This window comes from Pteropus vampyrus, unplaced genomic scaffold (genome assembly GCF_000151845.1).
Source record: "Pteropus vampyrus isolate Shadow unplaced genomic scaffold, Pvam_2.0 Scaffold6, whole genome shotgun sequence".
NCBI classification, from domain to species: Eukaryota; Metazoa; Chordata; class Mammalia; order Chiroptera; family Pteropodidae; genus Pteropus; species Pteropus vampyrus.
In genome coordinates, this window is record NW_011888787.1 from 9531675 (window position 1) to 9555375 (window position 23701).

General features: G+C 37.9%; 1 protein-coding gene across 1 annotated transcript in view; it reads left to right on the forward strand.

Annotated features, from left to right (window-relative positions):
- Nucleotides 1-23701, forward strand: part of VAV3 (vav guanine nucleotide exchange factor 3) — a 325354-nt gene that overhangs the window by 62573 nt on the left and 239080 nt on the right. Inside the window, exon 2 of the mRNA XM_011369192.2 lies at nucleotides 17379-17495. Coding sequence (XP_011367494.1) covers nucleotides 17379-17495 — 117 coding nt within the window. The remainder of the gene's footprint in view (nucleotides 1-17378; nucleotides 17496-23701) is intronic.

Consider the following 23701-nt stretch of genomic DNA (forward strand, 5'->3'; position numbering starts at 1 on the left):
ATGCCAAATCTGTATGTGTTGAGCAAGAAGGGCATGTGATCAGGGTGGGATTACTATTTAACAAACTGTTAATAATGTTACTTTTATTATAACTCTTTCAAAAGTGTATAGAAATCAGTAGCCAATCACCTGCCCTTCCACTTAGGGCTGTATGACCTTGGGCAAGAGTTTAACTTCTCTGCCTTCGTTTCCTCATCTGTAAAATGGTGATCGGCTACCACGAGACTTCTAGTGAAGGTCGAGTGTGATGTGTGTGTGTATGCACACACTAATGCTTAGAATAGTGCCTAGCACATAGTCAACCTGTATAAATGTTGTTCTTATTATTCCATTTCCTGCATTATTTTTACTACAGCTGATGACAAGTGGTATGAAGTACAATATAAGTATAATCCAGTATCGAGTGTGATTTTCTGTGCCTTTGAGGAAATCTAATTGGCTTTAGCTCCCATTTCATGTCCCGAGTGAGTCCAGTGTCTTCTCTAAGACGTCTCTGAAGCCTTGGGACCTGAGTTCTAGCTGCTGCTTCTCCTGCCTCCTTATAGCTCTTTTTTCTCTCTAGATCTCCAGTGGACAGCTTAGTCCCTTCCTCTTGATTTCTCCTTATTTCCCTGTCCCCTCTCACTAGGCATTTGGGTTGGTAGCAGACTTTATGGGAGGTTTGGTCATTGGAGGGGAGAGGGGCTTAAATCAATAGTACGTAATTTACAACACCTTTTGTATTAAACATGGCTAATGGGCTAGAAGACGAATTTTGAAAGTGATAAAGATATTATGGGCATGTGGTAGATTGGGCAACTTCAGGCAACGAGGATACTAGATATAATTTTATTGTCCTCTGCTATTAGGGACGCCTCTGTGGGGAAAATGTTTGAGAAGTTACATTTGATAATTTTATTAAATGTGAGCAAATAGTTTGAAATGAAAGCCGTCTCTCAGTCACTGTTATGTAGTATGCAGGTAAAACTGTAGTGTTTAATCTACCATTAAAAAAATAGAAATTACTATGAGAGCATTTATTGTCATTAATTTTTAATTAGATAGAGAGTAATAAAACCAGATTCCCCACCCCTCTTCTCTCTTCCTCTCTGTCCCTCCCACCCGCGCCCCCCTTTCTTGTGGGCTACATGGCCAGATTTGGGAATCATTTTGCTTTTCCAAATGTTTAATTTCATCATAATGAAATTTCTTATGTAATGAGACCTGTATCACTTTGCTTCTAATGAAATTTTAGCTTGTTTTAATTGGGATGTCTGAGGACTTGTACTAAACTATTCTACAGTCAGGAAAAAAAATCCAATTTAAACAAAACTTTTAACTAAAAACCTGGGAACAAAATAAAATTCCAATTTTTTTTTCTTTGAGTACTGAGAATTGCACTTTTATTTTCAAATTCACTCCACGCTGAGTTATCCCAAATTCACTTGAAGGGAATAACAATTTAATACCACCGTTATTTAGAATACAGGCTTTAGTGACTATTCCTGCCTGAAATGTAAAGGAATGTCCATTTCTGGTCAATTATTGAAAATAAATATTTGCAAGAGTGCTTTCGAAGAGTGATGCTGGCACTATTAAGTTGGCCCAGTCTAAATCAACGTTCTTCGTGCGCTTTGACTGATTTTGGTGCTACCTGCCTTCGTGTGCCAGGGGACTTCCTTCTCAGGAACTGGCATGTTCATCATAAATGATGACACGCTGCCCTTGCATGGATGCCGCATGCACATTCATCTTATGAAGGAGTTTCGTTGTTTCGTGATCTTATGGGGATGTTAATGACTATAGTAGCCTACTTAAAAAGAAGTTGGATATGGTAAAAACAATGCCATATTTGGTGTTTGGTCTTTTAAAAAATAAGTTCCCGATAACCTTGATCAGAAGAACACATGAGCTCCACAAAAGGTTATTTTTTAAATCGAATATTCTTTTTGCCCTGTGATTTCTGTGATAAAGCTGGAGATGAGTACTCCTGGGAAAAGTATTTTTTTTCTAGACATAGAAAAATCAAACTTTAAAAGAAGCAAATATTTAAAATTTAGTCTAGCAAAGTATTAATAGAAAATTATTTATCATGTTATTATAGAGTCTTGTTACAACATAAGTCACAAAACAAAATTATAGTGCTAAAAACTGAAAGTGTTCGATGGCAGAATAATCAACAACATGAACATTTGACTGAGTATTTTCTTCGTAGGATGACATTTGAGCTTTAAAAACTTGACCAAGATTTTTGCTATAAATACAATTTTTATTTTTGCACTTCCTGGCCAGATAGGACTTAGCCTATTTCTAAACCCCATACAAGCAGGTACATGGGAAAGAGCTAAATAAAGCTAACATCGAAATATTAATGCTGACATTTAAAATGGGTATAGAACAAAAATGAAATTGAAATTGTGTGATGTAATGATGATCATTTTGTAAGATGTAGGTGTATTACATCATATTAAACTTATACAATGTTCTATGCCAGTATATCTCAATAAAGCTAGAAAAAAGAATAAAATGACTATAGGAATGGGGGAAATTTTAGGCCAAGAAAAGGTTATCTTTGTCCTTTTCAGACTCGAGAGCATGGAGGCTGACATGAGCAAGCCTCATACTTGATTTGCAGAAATTCAAGGAAAAATATTTACTCACAAAATAATTTCATAGAATGCCTATAATTTTTAACAAATGTATGTTTAATGCATTTATTGCAGTCTTTGTATACAAATATATAGTAGTCTATCCCCTCTTGATTTCATAACTCACTGTCTTTTTTCTTAATAAGGTAAGTAGTAGTTTCGATATAGCCTAAATTCAGATAGTAAGCTGAAGTTGAAGAACAAGAAAGAGAATCAGAAAAATCAGGTAAAGGAAGTTTATAGGAGAGTGAACAGAATAGTAATGATGCTGGCATTTCTACAAGTCCGTAAGGTTTATGCAAATCCTTGGACTATGAACTTCTTGGGAGAAAGGGCGTGTGTGACTTCTGTATCTTTGGCACCTGTCCTTGTATCAGCCTTGTATCTTTGGAATCAGCCTGTGCTTAACAAGGTGCCTTGTACTTATTGGGCACTCAGTTGGTACTTCATGGGTGAAATGAATGAACAAAACTTAGAATTCTTATAGATTATCTCACCTAATACAACAGACCTCTTAGGGGTATAATTATCTCTATTTTATAAATGGAGAAACCAAGCCTCACATGGGTTAAATGATTGCCTAATAAAGACAATTCCATTAAAGATGGTATTCTACCATTATGACATAGTAATCATATAAAATTAGGAATATATATTTTTATTTCATTGGCCATCCTTTTATAATCAATAGCATTAGGCAATATCTAGTGAACATTTATTGCTTACCAAAATTATGCTTGAAATTCATAATTTCACTTGGCTGAGAACTGTCCTCTGGAGGAAGATAGAATTATCTACATTCTATAGTTTGGGGCTTGGAAGTTAAGTAAACTTTCTGAGTTCACTTAGCCTGTGGGTGGGTGATTTCAGTACAGGCTGGTCTGACTCTTGAACCTATTCGTACCCACTGCACTAAACTACTTCCTTACAACCACATAATTCTTGATGGCAGAACCAAGATTTGCACCCAGGTCTTTTGCTGGTAGTTCCCCTAGGAATCCAGTATGTATGGTGTGTGTGTATATGTGTGTATGTGTGTATACATGTATGTGTGTGTATATACAAATCAAGTATGTGCTTGCCCTGTGTTAGGCTATGTTCAGGACATGACAATGAATAAAAAATGAAATTCTGTTACAATAAACTTTGGTACATTTTATAATGATATAAGAGAGAATGACCAGCTGTGCCTGGAGTTGTCCTCGAAGGCTTAACACAGTGTGATTTGATCTGGTGTTCTGAAGGATGAGGAATATTCTAGGGAGAGGAAGAAGAAAGGAAGAATGACTATGTAATTTATTGTCCTAACAGAAGTTATATATATTTTTTTTAATGAAAAGGACACTACAGTAGTCACCTCTTATGCATGGTTTTGCTTTCTGTGGTTTTACTCAAAGTCAACTGCAGTCTGAAAATATTAAAAGGAAAATTTCAGAAATAAACATGTTTATATTTTTCTCCTCTTTAAAACCTTTTTTTCAATTACAGTTGACACACAATATTAGTTTCAGGTGTCCGACATAGCGATTAGACATTTATATAACTTACGTGATTGTTTGAATACTCCAATAAGGCTAGTACCCACCTGGTCCTGTACATAGTTATTACAGTATTATTGACTATATTTGTTATGCTCTACCTTACATCTCCATGACTATTTTTATAACTGGCAATTTGTACTTTTTAATTCCTTCACCTTTTCCACCCATCCTCCAACACCTCTCTCATCTGGCGACCATCAATTTGTTCTCTATATTTATGAGTTTGTTTCTATTTTGTTTGCTTGTTTATTTTGTTTTTTAGATTCCATATATAGGTGAAATCACATTTCACTTGTCTTTGTCTGACTTATTTCACTTAGTATAAGATCCTGTCGGTCCATACATGTTGTGGCAAATGGCAAGATTTTCTTTCTTTTTATGACTGAGTAATATTCCATTGTATATATGTACTGCATCTTCTTTACCCATTTGTCTGTTGATGGACACATAGGTTGCCTCCATATCTTGGCTATTGTAAATAACAAATTGCACACTGTTCTGAGTAGTGATAAAATCTCGTGCCATCCTGCTCCATCCCTCCCAAGACGTGAATCATCCCTTTGTCAGCGTATCCACACAGTATACATGCTCCCCACTTATTAGTCACTTAGTAGCTGTCTTGGTTATGACACTGACTGTCCTGGTATTGCAGTACTTGTGTTCGAATTACCTTTATGTTACTTAATAATGGTCCCAGCGTGCCAAGAGTAATGATGCTAGCAATTCGGATATGCCAAAGAGAATCCATAAAGCGCTTCCTTTAAGTGAAAAGTTGAAAGTTCTCAACGTAATAAGGCATTTTATCATCTATCATCATCATCATAAGAAGGCCACAATAAGATATTTTGAGAGAGACCGTGTTCATATAACTTGTATTATAGTGTATTATAATTGTTCTATTTTATTATTAGTTGTAAACTTTATCATAGGTGTGTATGTGTAGGGTGTGGTACTACCTGTGGTTTCAGGCATTCACTGGGGGCCTTGGATGAGTGGGGACTACTGTATCAATTATCGCAATAGGACAGTAGGACATAAACAGACAATGGTAAATCAGGACCATGGTCTTCCTACAGAAATGCCATTCCAGGCAGTGGGAACTACATTTGCAAATTACTGTTTATAAATCATATAAAAACATTGTAATTGGTGTTGGATAAAAAACAAAAAAAAACTCCACATAAACCTCCTCCATATCTGCCTTATAGGACAAGGGGTTAAGAATAACCACTGCTGAAGAAACAGCGTATAAATATCTACTTAGGGAGAAGATAGTTTCAGAATGATCTAGTATATACAGTCTCCTTAAGAACGTATACAATCTGAAAGTGTCTTCATTTTTTGGTGGGAAAATGGCTAAATTGGGTGCAGATATGGAGAATGCAGAAGTTAAGATATGAGAGTTGGGGATAAAGGGTTAAACATTTAATTCATTCAGATTAAGCTCGCTGGGGAATTTGGCTCAAAGAAGGAAAACTAAAGGTATCTGGCTGTGGGAATGAACAGAACATGGGTTAATATGCCCATCTGTTTGTTCTTTTCAGATGTTTCTATTTCCGGAAATAAAACACTGTTTATTTGATAGTGAGCTCAAGACAGACGTGGTGATGATGTCATGAGTGGTACCGGTGATTGATTAACAAGTTTTGTAAACGGAGTACAAATCTCCTGGATTTAGAGTTGGTAGAGTTTATTGAAAAGCTAAGAAAAAGGTGGGAAAAAGTAAAGACCAGGGAGCATTTTCTATACTTAATTGGGGTATATTTCTACCTAGTTAAGTATGCTACTTGGTTAGTATTTCCAGAAAGAAAGATTCTATAGAAATAGTAGTAGATTTTAAGGAAAAAAATCGTATATATGCATGTGTCTGTATAAACATACAGATAACATCTATGACACATATGGTATAGGTTAGAAAAAAACCTTATCTAGAAAAAACCTGCAACTTTCTTTTAATAAAATAAATTGTGAAATAATGGGCAGAACTAGAACCTGGAGTATAAATCAAAGAAATCTGTCAGGTAATAAAATCAGAAGCGATAAGTATAATTTGCATAAAATTTGGGTATGATGCTAAATTGGGAGGAGTGTGGGTGCAGTTTGAATAACAATTAGAGAAGTTAAAAATGTGGGTGGAAAATAGAATGTAATTTGGCACACACACACACAAAACAATGACTGATCTACGTGAGAATAATTTTGTTCCAAAGTTGTTGAGTTATTCAGATTTGTTCAAAGTTATCCAGTAGAAGAAGCCTACTCTAAAAAAGGTGGAAAAAAAAAAAACATTAAGAAGAAAATGATATTCTTTGTAGGTGAGGGAAGAAGGGCGGGGAGGTAGTTTGCTTAGTCTAGAGCTAGGTGTTCTGCTGATTGGAATGGCAGGAAAAGTCTTTGCGTATCTTACATTTGGAAGTGGCCTTCATCATGATCTCTTCTATGCTTTTCAAGATTGTCAGCCTAATAACAGCCACTCACGATTTGAATTATGCCAAACTCTCAAATTCAGACTCTTTCTTTCAAATAGGTTAATGAATGTCTCATTGAGAAATGAGACTCTGAGAACTTTCTTCATCCGATAGCCTGGCTGTCCATGGTTCTTGGGAGAATTGCAGAAAGTCAGCAAGTCTACCTGGTTGTGAAGCCGAATTAGAAATCATTGACCTTCCTTCAAGGTATCATTTCTCAGCTGAGATTGAAATAACTCATTTCACAATGAGCTGTGGAGGTTTTTCCTGTTATGTAGCCTCAAGTGAACGCAGCTAGTCCATTATTGCTAACAATTTTAGAGAAGTAGATGTTCTTTCTTTCAAATAAAAAAAAAGGGAAGCAACCTGTTTGCATTTCTGTCATTGAGAAAAGTCAAAATGGCTCTTACACACATACAGAAAAGGAAACCATACACTTTATAAAAGGGGTTGAAGAAAAAGAGATTCTTTCAGAGTTGTATAAAAGTGAACTTTTAGCAGTCTATCCTTTAAACATTTCTTCTCTCACATCAGTATTGCTAACATTAAAGTGGTAGCGACAAAGGCTGCACCTTGAAAAGCCACTGAAAAGCCACTTAACCCCATCTATTGTGCTAGCTGTCTGGTTATGAAACATTTTCCAACCGAGAGACCTCTGGCCTGCTGTGTAATTTTAGGGTGTCATATACCTGGAAGGTGTTAAACTTTCTCCTTTGAGGATTATGTGCATCTCTGTTGAGTGTTTTTCCACCATTTTAACTTGTAATATATAAAGAAATATACAAAGTAAGCTCTTTGTATATTTCTGCAGGAACAGAGAAGGGTGAGCAGGGTGGTTGAAGACTGGGTTATTAGAATATGTCACTTGTCACTGGATATACCTGGGAGACAGGCTAGGCGGCATCTCCTTACTGGGCCTTTCCATATGTGAAGACAAGAATTAATGGACTCAATCTGTGCCCCTTTTTAACATGCCCTGCCCCCCAATTTGCTAAGTTATTTTCAGTGACTGCCCCCATTGTCCGTGCAGTTCCCAAGACAGAGCTGTGGGTATAATTCTTAATTGTCTTTTTCACTCTTGCCTCACTCACCCGACACATATTTAATCAATTACCAGATCTTTCCTTTCCATATTGCCTCCCAGAGTTCTTTTCATTCCTTCTCCTACCATCCTGGTCCAAATCAACATAATTTTTTCATTGAATTAATATGACAGCATTCTAATTGTCCCTGTCTTGCCTACCTACCCAACATAGTCTCCCTAATAAAGAGAAAAGAAAATCATTTCATTATGTATGCTGCAAAATGGAGCTGGTATAACATGATAGTTAAAGATATGGACACTACCCAGAATGTCTAGATTTGAGTCATGATTCCATTACTTTGGCATATGCAGTTATATAAACTTGGGTAAACATCTAAACTTCAGTATATATAAAAGAAGAAAAAAAAAACATGAAAGCTTTCCTGATCAAGTTGTGAGGATTAAATGACTTAAACATGAGCACAGAGCTTGGTACATAGTAAGGACTCAAAAATTAGCTACAACAATAGTTATAAAATACAACCTGAGTATTGCATTCTTTTATTTAAAATGCTTTATCTTTACCATCTCTTCTGTGAAAAAGCCCAAACTCCCTTAGCTTGCCATGTAATTCCTGGCTCCGTTGTCCAGCTCTGCTCACACCGCTCCCCTCCCGAGTGTTGTGTCCAGTCTGAACCCCTTCCATTGTCCCTCATTGTCCATGCTTCATCTTGTCTCGTGCTCACGCACACGCACTGTTTACCTGGAAAACCTCACTCATATCGGTTAAGTGACAAAACGCTATTTAGACATTTTGTGTGCCTTTAATTTTGATTCCTAAAATCATAATTCTGAATTTTAAGAAATCCTAAAATTATCTCATAGGAGTAAAAGAGATGGTTTAGCAAAATTGTGTAATTTTTGGTTCAATATAAGGTAAGGTTAAGAAATGATATATATTTGTCCTTGTGCATTATACACCATCTCTGAGGACAGAATGTTTTAAGCTTCTGCCGATGGGAAAAAAAGGACTATCAGATGGCTTTGAATCTCAAAGAAGTTACAGACTGAGAACTGAAGTAGTACTGTGTTGAAACATCAATCACATCTCTAGGCATAAAACACTCTCGCATGTTCATCAGTTGTATTCAGTGAACTCATTTCCTTTGAATGGAGTGAGATAAGAGTTGGTTATTAGGCATTCCACAAAGAAAATTATAGAATTACCTTAGAGGTACATTGGAGACCAGTTAGGCCCATCTTGTTTACATTAACTCTCTTTGTTGCAAGTGATAGATTGCTTAAGCGAAGTGTGAAGGTATTGGTTCATTTGATATAACTGGCTCACGTGATGTTGGAGCAGCTCAGACTTTGACTTCAAACTACCATTTACCATATACATTGAAACAGACCTGCTTGGGGAAATGGCTGAGTCCAGAACTAGAGCAGAGGAAATACGAGGTGGCCTGGGACAGCTTGATATAAGAAAAAGAAGAAAATGGAGTCATGTCAAAGGACACAGGAACTAGTCTGAAGGGACCTCCAGTGGTTAAATTTTGGATAATGTGAATATCAAAAAGAATAATGATAGTGACTGATTATTAAGCAAAAAAAAAAAAAAAAAAGTGTGAAGGGGAGCTAGGGGGCAGGGGAAGCTTTTTTTAGATAAGGATACCAGCTAATAAATATGGAAGGAATGATAGTATTCGAAAAATCACTGTTTTATAGTCCCAAATGGAATAATCAAAGAAAGAACTATCAGTGGACACTAAATTCATGGTGCAAAACTATTGGGAAATAGGACAACCACATGGTACCATGTTATCAGCCCAGGTTTTCTACCAATATAAAAGGGGACATGTACCTTTACAACAGAGATGTGGCAGTAAGCATCTTAACCAAGTGAGGAATCTTAGCTTCAATAATAATTGGATAACCTAATATTTTGTGTTTTCTGATAGGATGAAATACGAGGTTCACAGTATGAAGTATTTTTGCCAAAGCTGTTTAACTTGTAAGTAGACTTAGCTTTTGGTTCACAGGAAATACAAGTGATAGAGGAATAGGTTTAATGGTCCATGAGCAGATAATGAGACAAATGAAGAGTGTGAGACATTTCTATATGATGAGATGATCATCTTGGACTCTTCAAAAAGTCGATATCGTAAAAAGAAGGCAGCAGGATTTTTAGGTTAACAGGTACTGCAAGGATAAAGCAACTAACTGTAATGGGTAAAACTTAATTGGATTCTAGATTGGGGAGCAAATATAAAAAGACATTAGGTAGGCAGTTGAGGAAATGTGAATATGGAATGGATATTAGATAATATGGAATTAATTTTCTTAAGTGTAATAATGGTATTGTGGGTATGTGAGAAGAAAATACCTTCATTCCTGAGATGCATGTTGAGTGAAGCAAAGTACCACGATGTCTGCAATGTAAACATTATAAAGAGTCGGCACCCAAAAGCATATATGGCAGTATGTAAGAGTTGTTGAGTAGATGGAGTGTTCATGTATTCTTTCAGCTTTTCTTTTAGTTTGAATTTTTTAAAAATACAATAAACTGGAATAAAAAGTTCAACATGATGAAAACAAAGCACGGGTCTGGGGGTGGGCAGGCAGGCGGTCAGGCCCGCTCCGTCCAGGGCTTCTGCAATGGCGTTAGGGCCCCTTTCCTCTAACCCTAAGCTCCGTTCCTTGCTCGGAGATGGACGCCCGTTGGCATCGAGTGAACTGTGATCATAGTGTCATTAGCCAGCTTTGGGGTAACTGTGCAAATCTCCAGATAAGCTTAGTAGAGAAGCTTGTCTTACTCACTTTTAGCCTTTCCCGTGTCTGGAACGTTGTAGGCATTCAAAAACCATTGACTGAAAAAATATGTAAAAAGGTGACCAAATCTGAGGATTGTATGGAAATGTGGGAGCATACCAGTGACCTTTTTCAAATCCAGTAAATATTTGTGGAAGTTAATAGAATTGTACAGGTTCAGGGGCAAGTGAGGTTAAGATTGGTTCCAGAAGGAAGGGAAGGCCTGTTTTTAAATCTTCTCTTGTATGTGTGCAGTGATGACTACATTTCATATATATATATATATATATATATATATATATATATATATATATATATTTACTTTCAGTAATACTTGCTTTTGAATTAAGTACTCCAGTGGAAGTCTACTGTAGTTTCTCCTATACTGGTGGAAAATTTGAGTTTGGTGAGAAATCTTCAGACGGTGGCATGTGAAATTATGCTTTGTTCCTTGGTGAGCTATGAGTTGGGCACTTAATTATGTAAAAAATATTGCAAGAGAGCAGTTGCAGAATCCCCAAGAGAGTAATTATTGTCTGTCTTGGCAGAATGCGAGGCTTTTAATCTGTAAATAAGCAATTCTGTGTGGAAGCGCTACATGCAGAGTGATTCTGTGTCATAAAGGTCTCTTATGAATTTTTAAAAGTGAAAGCAGTAACTGCATATGCCCATTCACTGCTGCCTTTATGCTTCAAAGGGGTTGTGATGTTTCCCCTGTGGTTTTAACCCTTCCTGAAACATTTAAGTATCTGAGAAGGATTCCTGTAAAGGGTAAAACTGTGTCTGAGTTAAGCCCATGAAAAATCTGAATGTTTCAAATGTAGAAGAAATAAAATGTGCCTTCTGCGAATTAAAAAACAAACCAGGATGAAAAACAAAACAAAATAAAACATTGACAGTGCTTAGAAAAGGAAAGTAGAGATTCAATAATTAGCTAGTAGGTCTCTAACTTACTGGAGGTGAATAATTTTATTTTTATGTGTGCCATCACTGCTAATGTTTCCAAAAAGACTTCACTTAATTCACAATTGTGTGTACGTTGCTTAGGTGGATCTGAGTCTTTTAGATAATGAAAGTAAACTCTGTTTGTTTTAAAAGGTGTTCATAGCGTCTGCTTTCCCTATTGGCTCTCCTGTAGGTAGTGATGAGCTGAGCAGGCTCTTTGCCAAGGTCAGCTTCTCCACTTGACAGCCACGTCCCCCTCTCCTTTGCCAACTCAAGGGCTTTTCATCTGGGTGACTGCCCCTCTTTCTTGCATGACTGACTTTCCCCTCTACCAAGTTATTCCTATCAAAGTAGAAACATGGTCTAACAGCTTCCATTGTTTTTAAAAAGCCCTTCTTCACCTCTCTCTACCTCCTCGATCCTGTACCCCCTGGCAGCAAAACTCCTCCAGAGTCTACACCTTCACTCTCTCTCTTCCCATTGTCTCTTCAACCTGCTCCAAGCAGACTTTCACTCCAGTCCTCCACACAGAACCTGCTTCTCTTAAGGTATACTCATGGGCTTCACACGGCCTGATTCTAAGGACAGAGCTTGGTCAAAATCTTATTTGAGGTTCAGCAACAACTGACGCAGTTCATCACTTCTTCCTAGAAACACTTTCTTTACTTGGCTTCAGGAAAAACACATTCTCCTGACCATTCTCCTTCCTCACTGGTCACTCTCTTGGCTTCTTCGTGGGCACATCCTCTTTTCTCGATCTCCTGAGATTACCTGACCCCAGGTCTTCTCCTCTCTTCTTCCTTCTCCCAGCGTCATCTCAGAAAATATCATGGTTAAAAATGTACTCTATACTCTAAAGACTCCCAAATTTATGTCTGGAGTATACGACTGTACCCTGGACTCGAGACCGGTATATCCAGTTGCCTGCTGCCTCACATCCCGCTGAATGACTAATAGGCATCTCAAATTTAACAAAGTCAGAATGTAACACCTGGTCTTTCCACAGTTGTCTCTCACCCAGATTATTACAATAGCCTCCTGTCTGGTTTGCCTGTCTCCATCCTTGCTTCAGCCCCTTTCAACCTATATTCAAAACAAAAGCCTGAAAGACCCCCTTTAAAGCATCTGATCATATCCCTCCTCTGCCCGAAGGCCTCTAGTCACTTCCTGTCTCAGAGTAAAAGCCTGTCTAACAGAGTCCTTCATCCTCTAACCCCAATACCTTTCTAGCTCACCTCCTACCTTTCTCCGTGCCACTCCCTGTGCTCTAGCCGCATGGGCCCCTTTCTCAGCTGTATGTCAGGGCCCTCCCGCCTTAGGGCCCTGGTGTGGGCCGCTACTTTAGGCTGCAGTACTCTGTCCTGTGATCGTGCATGGCTTGCTCCTTCATCACCTTCAGACCTCTGCTTCCTTTTTCATTTTTTAAAAAAATTCTTCGATCTTTTAATAGGTTAAAGGGTAATGTGACTCATCGAAAGTATATAATAAGCAGCATTTCACTAATCAGTATGACCATAGAACCTCTTTTTAGTGGAACATCTCATAACACCTCTGGGACACTAGTTTTCATGGCAGACAGTTTGGGAATATAGTGGGTTGATTGCATTGATGGCCCCACCCTTTGTTTCTGGGCTCAATCCTGTGACTTCTTTTGGCCAATCACTTGTCAGCAAATATGTTGTAAGCAGAGGCTTGGGAAGTCCTTGTTCATTGAGGCTTGCTGTTTTGCTGTTCTTCAGAATCATGATCTTAATCATCCTCTTCTCTTGCTTTATCATATCATGAGGATTTGCTAGAGCTAGTCTGCTGAAAGAATGAGCGATTCTTGAGGAGAGTGAATTTGTCACATTTGAGGCATGCTTTCCCCAAGGCAACCATCACCAAAAATATGATTCTAGCCAGCAGCCAGCTGACCTAGAAAACATACAAGTGAATTCAACAAAGATCAGGAGAAATCCCCAAATTAGAACACAAACCTACAGGCCCGTCAGCTAAATAAATGGTGGTTGTGTCAAGCCATTCAATTTTAGCTGGTCTGTTATGCAATGTTATGTGTGGCAATAGAAAACTGATACAGAAATTGGAATGGAAATTGATACCGAAGTGGAATGTTTACACTCTGGTCCCAACTATTCATTTTATTTCCGCATGCAAAATACACTCACCCCCTCCTCTCAAGATCTCTAAAGATCTCATCTAATCACATCATCAGGCTCAGTGTCCATGAAAGTAATATAAAATAGACGCACAAGATAGATTTTGTCCCTTCATGAAAGTGGGCATCCTTGTCTTGTTCCTGATCTTAAGGAAAATGCTTTTAGCCTTTCCCCATTGAGTATGATGTAAGCTGTAGGTTTGTCACATATGACCTTTATTAAGTGAAGGTATGTTCCCTCTGTTCTCACTTTGCTGAGAGTTTTTTTTTTGTTGTTGTTCCATAAATGGATGCTGGATTTTGTTGAATGCTTTTTCTGCATCTATTGATATGATCATATGATTTTTATCTTTCAATTTGTTAATGTGATCTATCACATTAATTGATTTGTGGATATTAAACCAACCTTGCATCCTAGGAATAAATCCAACTTGATCATGGCATATGATGTTTTTAATGTATTGCTGAATTTGGTTTGCTAATATTTTGCTGAGGATTTTTGCATCAATGTTCATCAGGGATACCAGTCTTTAGTTTTCTGTTTTTTGTACTGTCTTTGTCTGGTTTTGGAATCAGGGATTTAATGGTGGCCTCGCAAAATGAGTTAGGAAGGCTTCTCTCCTCTTGAATTTTTTGGAATAGTTTGAGAAGAATGGGTGCTAATTCTTCTTTGGTAAAATTCACCTATGAAGCCATCAGGTCCAGGACTTTTGTTTTTGGGGAGTTTTTTGATTACTTATTTGATTTCGTTGGTGGTAGTTGGTCAGTTCAGATTTTCTGTTTCCTCTTGACTCAGTCTTGGGAGAAGGTATGTTTCTAGGAATGTATCCATGTCTTCCAGATTATTCAGTTGGTTGGCATATAATTGTTTGTAGTATTTTCTTATAATCCTTTGTATTTCTGTGGAGTCTGTAGTAACTTCTCTTTCATTTCTGGTTTTATTTATTTGGGTCTTCTTTCTTTTTTTCTTGATGAGTCTGGTTAGAGATTTATCAACTTTATCCTTTCAAAGAAGCAGCACTTGATTTTATTGATCTTTTGTATTGTTGTATTGTTTTTCTAGACTGTATTTCATTTATTTCCACTCTAATTTTTATTATTTCCTTCCTTCTCACTTTGGGTTTTGTTTGCTATTCTTTTTCTAGTTCTTTTAAGTGTAAATTTAGATTGATATTTTTCTTGTTTCTTGAGATATTCTTGAGGAAATTGCTATGAATTTCCCTCTTATGACTTCTTTTGCTGTGTCTCATAGATTTGGAATCATGTTTTCATTTTCATTTGTCTCTAGGTATCTTTTGATTTCTTCCATGATCTCTTTGTTAACTCATTCATTGTTCAGTAGCATGTTGTTTAGCCTCCATGTGTTTGTGTATTTTTTAGTTATTTTCTTGTAGTTGATTTCTAGTTTCATACTATTGTGGTCAGAGAAGACACCTGATATAATTTCTGTCTTCTTAGATTTGAGACTTGTTTTGTGGCCTAATGTGGTCTATCCTGGAAAATGTTCTTTGTGTACTTAAGAAGAACGCATATTATGCTCCTTTGGGGTGAAATGCTCTGAAAATAGCAATTAAATCCATTTGGTCTAGTGAGTCATTAAGGCTGCTGGTTCCTTATTGATTTTGTCTTGAGGATCTGTCCATTGGTTTTAGTGGGTTAAAGTCTACTATGAGTGTATTACTGTTGATCTCTCCATTTATTCAATAATTGCTTTATGTATGTAGGTGCTCTTATGTTGGGTGCATGTATGTTTACCAGGGTTATGTCCTTTCATTGTATCGATCCCCTTATTATTATGTAATGCCCTTCTTTGTCTCTTATAACCTTTGTTATAAAGTCTATTTTGTCTAAATGTTACTACCTCAGCTTTTATTTTTCCATTTTCATTTGCATGAAATATCTTTTTACATCCCTTTACTTTCAGTCTGAGAGTGTCGTTTGATCTGAAGTGGGTCTCTTGTAGACAGCACGTTTATGGATCTTGTTTTCTTATCCATTCAGCTACCTTACGTCTTTTCATTGGAGCATTTAATCTATTTATATTTAAAGTGATTATTGATAGCTACATAGTTATTGCCACTTTATTATTCATATTTATGGGTTTTCTCCCCTTCTTTTTACAGAAGTCCTCTTAACATTTCTTGTAAATCTGGCTCGTTGGTGAAGAATTCCTTTAGCTTTTTCCTCTCTGGGAAGCTCTTTATCTCACCTTCCATTTTAATTGATAGCCTTGGTTAGTAGAGTAGTCTTGATTGTAGGTTCTTGTTTTTCATCACTTTGATTGTTTCATGCCAATCCCTCTGGCTTGCAAAGTTTCTGTTGAAATATCAGCTGACATTCTTAGGGGAGTACCCTGTGAGTAACCAGCTGCCTTTCTCTTTCTGCTTTTAAGATTCTCTCTTTGTCTTTAACCTTTGGCATTTTAATGATGATGTGTCTTGGTGTGGGTTCGTTTGGGTTCCTCTTTTTTTGAGACTTGTATATCTATTTCCTTCGCTAGGTTAGGGAAGTTTTCTGTCATTATTCCTTCAAATAGGTTCTCGATCCCTTGCTCTCTCTCTTCTTCTGGTACCCCTATGGTACGGATGTTGGTATGTCTGATGTGCCAGAGGTCTCTTAAACTTTCCTCACTTTTTAAAAATTTTTTTGCTGTTTTTATTGGGTATTCCAAGTTGCTGGTTTGATCCTCTGCTTCATCTACTGTTGATTCCTTCTAGTGTATTCTTTTTATGAGATATTGTATTCCTCATTTCTGACTGGTTCTTTTTTATGGTTTCTAGGTCCTTTGCTATGCTTACTATCTCTCTGTTGAAGTTCTCACTGTGATCAACTATTCTCCCCCTAAGTTCATTAGACATCCTTATAACCAGTGTTTGGAACTCTGGTAGGTTGCTTGCCCTCATTTCGTTTAGTTTTTTTTATCTGGAGTTTGCTCCTGTTGTTTTATTTGCAGCATGTTTGTGTTCTCATTTTAGTTGCCTCTCTGTGTTTGTTTCTATATATTATGATAGTTTGTTGCATTTCCCAGCCTTGGCCATGTGGCCTGTGTAGTCGGTGTCCTGTGTGGCCCAGTGTCCCCGTCTCCCTGATCACTTGCACTGAGGGCTCTGGGCATGTTCCTTGTGTGGGTTGTGTGTGCTCTCCTGATGTAGCTAAGCCTTGATTGCTGTTAGCACGTCAGGGAATGGGATTGACTCTTGAGCTGACTGGCCGTGGGGACTGGCCATGCCCACAGGGTAGGAGCTGCTGTGTGGGGGCTGACCCCATGGAGTGGGATTCACCCCAGCTGTCTTGTGTACCTGTTGGGACCACTCTTCGGGTGTGCCGCTTATGGGGCTAGTCAGGCAGTGCTCTGTCGTGATCTGACACCAGCCTCTACCAAGCCCGCCATCTTGACTGAAACCTTGTTTTCTTCTTACTGGCACTTTTTCTCACTGACACCTTCCTTAGCCATTCCATTTAAGCTCCCCTCACCCCCACCAGCACTTCTGAGCCATCTCCTAGCTTTATTTTTTCTATTGTGCTTATTACCATGTGAAAATAAAAACATTTATGTTTTTGTTTTTGTTGCTGAGTTTGTTCTCATCTGTCTTATTAGAATGTAAATTTCATGAGGATAGAATTTTATATCCCTTGTGCTGAGAGAAAGTGGATACTCAGTAAATAATGCTGAAGGAGTTATTGAAAAACAACCTGAAAAGCTGATGGGTTCTTCCTTGTCATTTTTATAGCATTTTGGGAGTGACAGAGGGTAGACAGCATTCAGAAGTATTTACTGCATACTAATAGCTATTTCTTATTCCTTAGTTTCTCTGTTTGAAGAACATAAGAACATTCCTTACGGCCTGTTGCGAGACATTTGGAATGAGAAAAAGTGAACTCTTCGAGGCATTTGACCTGTTTGATGTTCGAGACTTTGGAAAGGTAATTACATTTTACTTTTTACATATTTATTAGAGAACATTTGATCCAATTACTTATTCGTTCTTGAAGAAGGACATGTGACTTAAGTGGTCTATATATTTGAATTCCGTAGTTAAATTTCACATAGTTGACTTAGCAAAAAAAAAAAAAAAAAAAGGTAGCAGTAGCAACTCTCTCAATGAGATTAGAATAAGGAGATTATCTTATCCAGAGGTAAGTTTTCCTGCTGGTTATTTAGGAGGGTAGGATTACTGTTTTTCATCCTTTAGATCAGGGGTCCCCAGTTTCCGAGCCATGGACCAGTAGCGGTTCATGGCCCGTTAGGAACTGGGCCACATAGCAGGAGGTGAGTGGCGGGCTAGTGAGTGAAGCTTCATCCAAACCTTCATCTGTATTTGCAGCCTCACCCCAGCGCTAGCATCACCACCTCAGCTCCACCTCAGATCATCAGGCACTAGAGTCTCATAGGAGCATCGGTCCCTGGTGCCAAAAAGGTTGGGGACCACTGCTTTAGATAGTTTGTTGGGCCCTCATGTCTAAGGACCTTATTCTCCAGTCTTCTCTACATCCAAAAGGCTCCTAATTTTTGGAAGTTGAGAACATTCTGACTTGGGTAGGTGACTTGGGGAAGACATGAATCACTGGAATATTTGAGATTGTTGAGTAACTCCTTTGCTTGGATTTCAGCAAATGTGTGTTGGGTTTTTGGATTTCAATGATATTTGTCACATGGAAATATTTTAATGTTTATGGTTATTGTGTGTACACCAAATATTTATGTATAATAGGTGACCGAAATCATCCTTTCACAAGTTATGGTCATTTATTTTGTAGTCACTGGCATAAAATTAAACTTCTTGCATGTGAGAAGCCATAAATGAGTCAGATGATCAGGGTGACTTTATTTTAGCTCCTGCTGACATAAACGCATTATAAAAATGAGCACATAAGAAGGGGAAAAACCAAATGTTATCGAGAAGTTTGCCCTTACTTTTGTAATTCAGGTACAAAAGCCTATTTGGGGGTGGCACTATTTGATCTCTAAAATGGAACATTTGGGTTATAAAGTAAAAACCAAACCATGGATTGCTTTGCTTGGCAGTGGGAATATATACCACAAACTTAAAACAGAAACATAAGAAATTTGATGCTGACATGTAGCAGGATGGGAAAGCCACCCTGCCTGGGAGAGAGAGGGCTTGAGCTCTCGATCTAGAGTCACTTTGCGGTCTTCTGAAAGTCCCCAGTCTTCTCAGTCATCAGACCACCTGCAAGTTTGGAAGTCTGCACAAAAGGAAATGGGTATTAGAACATAGTTTCTGAGATCCCTTTTTCTCTGGCAATCTGTAATTTAACTGCCTTGAGGTTCAAAAAAGTGATGGAGGAGATAGCATATAATAATAAGTACAAGGAACTGAAAACAAGCCTCCTCGTAAGGAGGCGATAGCACATTTGTCTGTGGCCATGAAGTTGAGCCGCAAAGACAAAGAGGAATTAGGTAGCATCTTAGGTGAGGATAGTCCTCTAAGCTGTTGGCCCTGAAAACACCTTAACAGCTTAAAGAGATATTTTTCTTTCTATCTTTTGACTCTTCCATGTAGTTTTAAAAAATCCTCTTTGATTTTCCTTTCTTTTCACCCTCTCTTTTGGAGAAATGAAAAATGGAAATGAATTGGGGAAATGAAAACTGGAAAAAAAAGCCTTGACTTTTTAAAGCTTTTCAAGGAGCTCTTCATGTTTTATTCAAGTTTGTAAGAAATGATGTTGACAAAGACTGGGATATAACATAAATTCTTTAGAAACACGTGGCCTTGGTCTAGTGGAATACCTTTGCGTGCTAGATCGATTAGACAGCGGAGGCTTTGTAGGAGAGTTGAGATTATAAAAAGTCGAATTAAAGGAATAAACTGTATGCTTCTTATGGATAAATGTAATTCTGTCTGCTTAAAATATTTTGGCAGTGGTAAGTCTGAAACAGAATTAAACTTGGAATAGTGATTGAGAATTTGATCCTCTACTTACCACTTTAAATTAATCACATACATTTTCGCTACTGCCAAGATTGGTGCAGCTAGCTCTTAAAAAGTGTATGAGAACTAAATAAGCCACTGAAAAGAAAAGAATTTTGGATGCTGCTTCCTAATTTACCAATAATGCTGCTATTCAACATTATTATTTTAAGCAAAACCACCAATACTACCACTTATGGAACACTTTCAGTATAAGCAATTTTTCAATCATATATATATACACATACACACACACATATATATGTATGTATGTATGTATGTATGGGTATGTGTGTGTGTGTGTGTGTATAAATAATTTTTTTAATCCTCCTAACAAACCTATGAGGTGTAAGTACTTTTATTTTCCTCATTATACATATGAGAAAACCTGTACTTTAAGTCACATATCTAGTAGAAATTGGAGCAATGGTTTGAAACCAAATCTGACTGATTCTCCACTGCCAGACCGTAGAGCAGACATTCACGTAGCAGACGTCATATGCCGGCATCGTCCTACGTGCTCTGCACATACTGACTCAGTTCTCATACCAAGTCCGCCTTGCAGGTACCATTATTGACCCCATTTACAAAGCCTCGATTGTAAGCAACGGGATTTGGACAATTCACACAATTAAAAGTTTTTCAGTTTAAGAAACATGAATAGAGTATTAAGAGACAAGGTAATTCCTAATATTATGAATATAAATTTTCACAGGGTGTAGACAGGTGAGTTTATTTCTCTCTATTCCCTGGGATTTAATTAAATTTTCAATTAACCTAACATGCAAAATATCTATATCTATGTGCTTCTCTATGCCTCAATTCATACAAATAGTGAATCTAGGATTCATGTACTTTTGGCAACATTTTGCCCAGGAACATATTAATTGTGATAATAGTACCTAATGCTTTTGTAGCATTTTGAAGCTTTCAGAGTGCTTCGTATCACTGATCTCAGTGCTGCAAAGGAAATGAGCCAATGTTCCCATTTTTCAGATGAGGAAACTAAGAGATGGGAAGTTTAAATGGTGACTTTAAGGTCTTCTTGCTTGGGGACACAGCAAGATCTGAAGCTCAGGCCTTCTGACTTCCCAGACCTCTGCTTTTCTCGTCTGCCATCTATGTTTTGGGTGCTACTGTCATGTGGATGCTCTGAGAAAAGGAGAAAACCAAAGGAATTTACGAAATTAAAATCCACGAGTGATCTGCCACTTGGCATCTAATTACACTTTATCTTTAGAAAGAGGAAGACTTTAGGATATTACATGAGACTGCATGTAATGGTGGTTAAGGTTAATAACTCTAAATAGACAAATGTTTCATAGATTCTTGTCCATACACATGTAATCGACTTTTAGCTACACTCTCTCCCCATTTCTTTATTGTGATGTATTCTGTTGCCTAATCTTTGTCCAAGCTTTTCCTCATTTTTGGGTTCAGGAAATCTGCCTTGAATCGTAGGATTTGATATGGATGTGTTTTCTTTTGGAAATTGAGAAAATCCTGGGAAAGTGCTACTCAATACAAATGAATGTAATTTTTCATTTAATTTATGAGATGGTGAAGAGCACACATTTTGGGCACTCTAGGAGGACTTGTGATAATTTTGCCTTGTAGTGTCATCTTTAATGCCTAGTACTGAGCTCTTTACCTAATGTTAGTAGAGTATTCATTTCAATCCAAACTCATATGTCAACAAAGATTAGAATAGTTCTGAACACTTCCTGTACCTTGATTTAAAAAAAAAAAAATCACACAGGGATGGGGAACGAATTTAATTACCTGAACTCAGGAGTCAAGAGAGGCCTTGAGGTTAACTGTGACTCTAACTCCCAGAATGGTTAAATACTGAGAAAGTTCCTGAAAGAGGTGGAAGCCTTGTCTGAGTCTTGTCCCTGTTCTGAGATGGACGGAGCTTGGGTGCCCCTTCCTAAAGAATCTTCATAGCTTGTCTTTGGCTTTGAGTTTGTTTCTGTGTAATTCTGAAAAATTATTTACTTTCTTACTTTAAAAAAAGATGGATTCTTTTCTGGCTTTCTAGTAACAGAAGCTAAGTAAACTATTGTTAGTTAACTTCTTTGCTTAAGAACTGTAATAAACTTTTCCCCTGGAATATTAGAAATTATTATATTCCTTTTCACCTTGCAACAGGGTCTGTACATTTTCTCAGTTCCATGCTGTATGCAAAGGACTTTCTGTTCCTTTGTTCAGATCGTTGTTTTCTGATGTATTTTTTTGCCATTCAGAAACGTTCGCCACCGAGCTTTCAGTTGACACGCTTACAGTGCAGAAGCGCCTGGGATTTTTCTATAACTAGACTATTTCTAGTGAGTGATAGAAATCAGGCTGCTGCAGCCCAGGTGATTGACAAAGTCGGCTCCTTCCTCTGGCCACTCTGGGAGGGTGAAGGGCCAGTCTGCTTCCAGCTACCCACAGACTTCACGTCCATTGTTTCAACTATTATGAAGCTCGTTGCAAGTGTAAGGTGATGTGTTTTCTGGAATCAGAGAGAGTCACACCTGGCCAAAAATAGTTCCAGCTAATTTTCGTTGCAATAGGATAGTTTTGGTGTGTTAAGGTTCAGGACAGACCCCGTCAAAAGGAATACATAGCACTGGTTTACGCATGGGTCAGGGACATAGGTAAGTACGTGATTGAGAAGTGGTGGTTAAGATCGTGGCTTCTGAGTTGGATCTCAGTTTGAATTCTGGCTATATTCCTTACTAGTATGTGATCTTGGGCAAGTTACATAATCTCATTGAGCTTCATTCCGTTTCTTCATCGATAAACTGCAGTTAGATGAGAAATGAAATAATGTATGTAAAGTGCTTAACGGAGTTTCTAAATCCAATGTATGTAATGTTGACAAATATTAGCTGTTATTGTTACTATTATAACTCATTACTACTGTTAATTGGTTTCAAATTCAGTGGTAAACACAGAGGTTGACTTTTGAATTGAGTGCAAGAGCTAATGATCTTGGAGGAGCGAGCTTAGCAAAGAAACCGTCCCCTCCAATGTGGTATAGCATTAATCTTTTATTCTGCACAGCCATCTTTCTCCCTCCTTTTGTGCTCTTGGATCTCCTCTGGGAAACCACCCTTTTCTCTTTTCCCATCATATAGTTTGGATGGTTTAATCAGTTAATCCCATCCCTTTGGCCACAGTGATGAGTTCAGGGAGGGGGCAAGTCACTCATTTGGGGCCAGGCTGATGTGCCGAGACATTTGTATGGGCAGTTTTGTTTTGCTCTCCTCCTGCTATGGAAGGGTGTGGCTATAAGGCTTGGAGGAGCGACAGCCATCTGGGTTCCACATGGAGTTTCAAAGCAGACTGGTTCAGAGGGAGCAGAGCTCAGGAATACCCTGGTGGTGTCATGGGAGGCTGGAATCAAGCTGTGTCCAAAGCCCAGAAACATACATCTGTGGATTTTTTCATGACGTGAGCCAATGCATTCTTCCTTTCTTCTTCCTCAAGCCAGTTTCCCTTAGTTCTTTCAACCAAAAGTGAGAGAAATCTAAGGATCCACCTGGTTTTGTCAGATGAGTTCAGTTGTGTCGATATGTGAACTTTTCTCGTATTCCCAAAGTTCACAACACGTGGAGACCATCCTGTAGCCTCTGTATCTTCTATAGACTGTGGAGAAGATATGAACACAGAGTCCTAGAACATCTCTGTTTTGTAGCATGTAGATAACTAAATAGAAGTGTAATCCCAGCTTTGTGGTAAATGTGTTCTAGTCCTTACCATTGACTCAAGGAGTATCATGGACCTTCGGATTTGGAAAAGACTCCCAGAGTCATCAGACATCCTTCCCATGTTTGTACACTTCAAGGTCAAGAAATGGGCATGTGTGCCTCGGCAGACCGAGAATTCACCTCCTCCTGAGGCCCTCAGCTGTGTCTGTGTATCGGGACCATACAGAATGATTTGAAGATGACCTGAAAGCCTCAGGGTTAAAAGGACTTAAAGAAGCCTCTAACTTAATCGTCTGGAAATGAACAGGGCTTAAAGATATTTATTGACTTGAACAAAATGGTCCAAGAAGTCAGAAATCTGTGCAGGATTCTGTGTGACCACTGAGTGGTCACTTTCATCCCCTCTAATTCTCAGTTTCCTCATCTATAAATGGAATAATAATTTCTACCATACGGAATTGTTATGAAAATAGGGTTAATTGGTATAAAACGCTTGGCA